General features: G+C 48.4%; 1 protein-coding gene across 1 annotated transcript in view; it reads left to right on the top strand.

Annotated features, from left to right (window-relative positions):
- The first annotated feature begins 502 nt into the window (after positions 1-502).
- Positions 503-4,314, top strand: part of LOC119579117 (filaggrin-like) — a 5,106-nt gene continuing 1,294 nt past the window's right edge. Inside the window, exons 1-5 of the mRNA XM_037926854.1 lie at positions 503-506; positions 1,281-1,865; positions 1,963-2,352; positions 2,596-3,639; positions 3,738-4,314. The exon at positions 3,738-4,314 is cut by the window's right edge and continues 1,294 nt beyond it. Coding sequence (XP_037782782.1) covers positions 503-506; positions 1,281-1,865; positions 1,963-2,352; positions 2,596-3,639; positions 3,738-4,314 — 2,600 coding nt within the window. The remainder of the gene's footprint in view (positions 507-1,280; positions 1,866-1,962; positions 2,353-2,595; positions 3,640-3,737) is intronic.

The following is a 4,314-nucleotide window of genomic DNA, read 5'->3' as shown; positions in this document are numbered from 1 at the left end:
TATATTTTATATATTTTATATTATATTTTAAATATATTATTTAATTTTAACAAAGAACCAACTCACATCCGGTAAGCTGACCTCCCCCCTCCCCCCCTCTCCTCCTATTTTCACAAAACCTTAGCCAATTACTCGGCCAATTCCTAAGCCAGAGATGCACTTAGACCGACGCAATGAGAAATAAATCGATCGCTTGTATTGCGGGACAAATCATGTGGATAATCGATTTAATTTATCTTAGTCGATAATTTTTATGGAGGTGGAGTGGTAAGGGGGGGAGGGAGGGAATCTTCTTCTTTTAAGTGGTTCATTCTGAGCCGCCGTGGGCCAGCATGATCTTAATTGTAGTTTCCATGTTGGATGCTCTTGGGGGAGACTGGAGGGTCCCCAGTTCCTTTCCACGGAGATCCGGTGGGACCTTTTAGGTAATCATTCCTTCTATTTATCCGGGGGTTGGGACCACACTTGCTTGGCTGGCTTTTCCACCCGTGGCTAGGGAGGAATGGGTAAGTTCCTTGCCCAAGGGGAAAAACCCGGGGGGGTCGGTGACTCGAACCCCCCCGAATTCAAAGCCTTCGGGGGGAAATTTTTTTTAGTCCGAAGTCTAAACCCCTTCGGCCACCGCGGCCTTAGGGAGGAAATAGTGGGTTTGAAATAGGTTCGTGTATTATTGATTTTGAGATTTTTTTTGTGTTGTTATTGCTATTGTTGTCGTTGCTTGTTTCGTTTTTTTTCGTTATCATTACCTTGTGTCAGTGTGGTTTTCTAAATGCTGTTCCAAATCTATGAATTGTATTGACAATTTGAGTCCTTTTTTTCAATTTTTTCTAATAATAGTGATCATTCTCATTAATATTAACATTTACTATCCTCACCAAAATCATTATCCACCTCTTCCTTCACTCATCATACCATCAAATTATCCATATCATTTTCCCCTCATCTCCATCACCCACCTCATCCCACCCCCACCATATTTTCATAAATCATCATCTTTTAACAACGTCAACATTATCACCACCGTCTATCAACAAAATTATCCGATAGACAAAAACAATAATACTCGCGCAATAAACAGCAAACAAGAAAGGAAAGAAAAGCAAAACAAAGAAGAACACCTGATTCCCAAACAAAAACAAAGCAAAAAAAAAAAAAAAAAAAAAAAAAAAAATAATAAATAGAAGAAAAAAAACAAAAAACAGAAAGACACCTACAGCGTAAAAAAAAAAACACCACCGACAAGACAAACACATAAACAACAAAACCCAAACAACAAACAGCAACAAAGAAACAAACAAGCCCCGCAGTGCAACAAAGGATCCGAGCGCCAGAATCAGACCAGGGAAAAGCAAAACATGGCAAACACAGGGCAGAGGGCAGCAAGACAGCAAAACGCGACAGCAGGATACAGGACAGCAAACACGGGGCAGCAAATAAAGGGGAAACAGGACAGCGGGCAAGGACAGAAGGCATAGACAGCAAAGACAGCAGGGCACAGGACAGAAGCAGTAGGACACAAACAGCAGGCAGCAAGACGCAAGACAGGGACACAAGACAGCAAAGCAGCGACAGCAGGATAGCAAGGGCAGAAAGACGCAGGACAGAGACACAAACGCAAGACAGCAAAAGGGCAGCAAACCCGAAACCCGGCAGGCAGCAGAAAAAATCGGGCAGAAGACGCAACAAAGGAAAACTACGAAAACAGCAGGCAGCGGCGGGGAACACAGCAAAACACGAAACAGCAAGACAGCAGGACAGCAAGACACAAGACACAGGACAAAGGACAGCAGGGGCGCAAAACCAGGACGCAAGACAGCAACAGCAAAAACAGCCACAGAAACACCCAAGACAGCAGGGCAGCAACAGCAAAACAGAAAAACAAAAAAAACAAGGAACAGGAAAAAAAAACCCCCAGAGCACAAAACCCGCAAGACACAAGACGCAAACACAACACGCACACAGCAACAGCAAACCCAAGACCAGACCCCGGGCAGCAAAGCAGACGCAGGGAAACAGACAGAAGACGGGAAAGACAGAAAGAACAGCAAGACAGCAAGACAGCAGGACAGCAGGATAGCAGGACAGCAAGACAGCAAACAGCCGACACAGGACAGCAACGAAACACAAGACACAAACAGCAGGGGCAGCAGGACAGAAGGACAGCAAACCCCCAAGACACAAGACGGGAAGGGCGCAGTATCAGGGACAGCAAGCGCAAGACAGCGGACAGCAGGATAGCAGACAGCAAACGCAAACAGCGGACAAAGGGCACAAAACGCAGGATACAGGACGCAAAAACGCAAGGCAGAAACACAAGACAGCAAGACAGCAGGACAGCAAGACAGCAAGACAGCAAGACAGCAGGACAGCAGGACAGAAGGAAAAGAAACCAAGACAGCAAAAGACAAAAGGGCGCAGATAGCAGGGCAGCAAGGGGACAAAACGCAAGACATAGGACGGCAAACGCAAAAAGCAAAACCAGACAAAAGGAAAACAGGGCAGAAGGACACAAAACAGCAAAAACATACCAAGACAGCAAGACGCAGACAGAAGGCAGCAAACAGTAGGGAACAGGACACAAGACACAAGACATAGGAACAGGACAGCAAGACAGAAAGAAAAGCAGGACACAAGACAGCAGACAGCAACAGCAGACGCAAAACAAACAAACAAGCAGCAAGACAGCAAACAGTAGGACACAAAACAAGACAGCAAGACAGCAAACAAAAGGACAGCAAGACAACAAGACAGCAAAACAGAGACAGAGGACACAGGAACAGGGGCAGAAAGGACAGCAGGACAGCAGACAGCGGGGACGCAAGAAACAAGAAGCAGGACAGCAAACACAAGACGCAGGACAGAAGGGCACAAGACAGCAAACGCAAGACAGCAAGACGCAGACAGCAAGACCGCAAGACAGCAGGAAAAAAAGGGCAAAGGGAAACAAGACATCAAGACACGACACAGGGGCAAGGGACAGCAAAACAGGGAGACCAGGACAGAAGGGAAAAAGCAGGCAGAAGGCGAAACGCAAGACAGCAAGACAGCAGGACAGCAGACAGCAAGACAGCAGGACAGAAGGACAGCAAAACACGGGGCAGAAGGCAAACAGGACAGAAGGACACAGCCCGCAGGGCAAAAACGCAGGACGCAACGAAAGGGCGCAAGACCAGCAGGGCAGCAAGACGCGACCAAGACAGCAAAACAGCAAGACAGCAAGACAGCAAATACGGCAACCAAGACAGCAAGACAGCAGACAGAGGAAAAGGACCCGGGGGAAACGCAAGACAGCAGGGCAGAAAAACCGCAGGACAAAGGACAGCAAGACAAAGACGCGGGCAGCAGGACAAAGGCACAAACGCAAACAGCAAAAACAGCAGGAAGCAGGCAGCAGGACGAAGGGCAAAGGGCAGCAGGACGAAACAGCAGGGCAGAGGGCAGCAAGACAGCAAGAAGCAAAACAAAAATCGGACGGGCAGAAGACAGCAGGACAGCAAGACAGCAGGACAGAAGGACAGCAAGACAGCAAGACAGTAAGACAGCAAGACAGCAAGACAGCAAGACAGCAAGACACAAAAACCAGAAAGCAAACAGCAGGGGCAGCAAAACAGCGGCAGAAGGACAACAAGAAAAAAGACAGTAAGACAGCAAACAGCGGACGAAACAGCAAGCACGGACCGGACAGAAGGAAAAGCAGCGCAGACAAAGGGAAAAAGGACAAAGGCAACAGACCGCAGGACAGCAGGACAGCAGGACAGAAGGACAGCAGGACAGAAGGACAGAAGGACGCAGGACAAAGGACAAAAAGGGCGCAGGGGCAGAAGGCAGCAAAACAGAAGACAAAAGACAGCAAGAACCAGGGGCGAAGACCAAAAACGCGGACAAAAGGGCAGCAAAACAGCAGGACAAAGGACGCAAGACAGAAGGACAAAGGCAGCAGACGAAGGCAGCAAGAACAGGACAGCAGGGCGCAGGGCAGAAGACGCAGGACAGAAGGGCGAAGGAAAACAGGACAGCAGGACAAAAGGGGCAGCAAAAACACAGGACAAAACAGCAGGACAGAAGGACAGAGGACCCGCAGGAAGAAGGGCACAGGAAGCAAGACAGCGACAGCAAGACAACAAACACAAGACAGCAAACACAAACGCAGGACACAGGACAGAGGCGCCGAAAAAGCAGACGCAGACAGCAAGACAGCAAAGCAAACAGCAAAACACAGGGCACAAGACGCAGGACAGCAGACAGCAAAACAGCAGACGAAGACAGCGGACAGCAAACAGCAAAACGCAAGACGCAGGAAGCCGACAAAGGGGC

This window comes from Penaeus monodon, chromosome 2, assembly GCF_015228065.2.
Source record: "Penaeus monodon isolate SGIC_2016 chromosome 2, NSTDA_Pmon_1, whole genome shotgun sequence".
NCBI classification, from domain to species: domain Eukaryota; kingdom Metazoa; phylum Arthropoda; class Malacostraca; order Decapoda; family Penaeidae; genus Penaeus; species Penaeus monodon.
The sequence above is the reverse complement of the archived record's forward strand: the minus strand, read 5'-3'. Positions and strand labels throughout refer to the sequence as shown.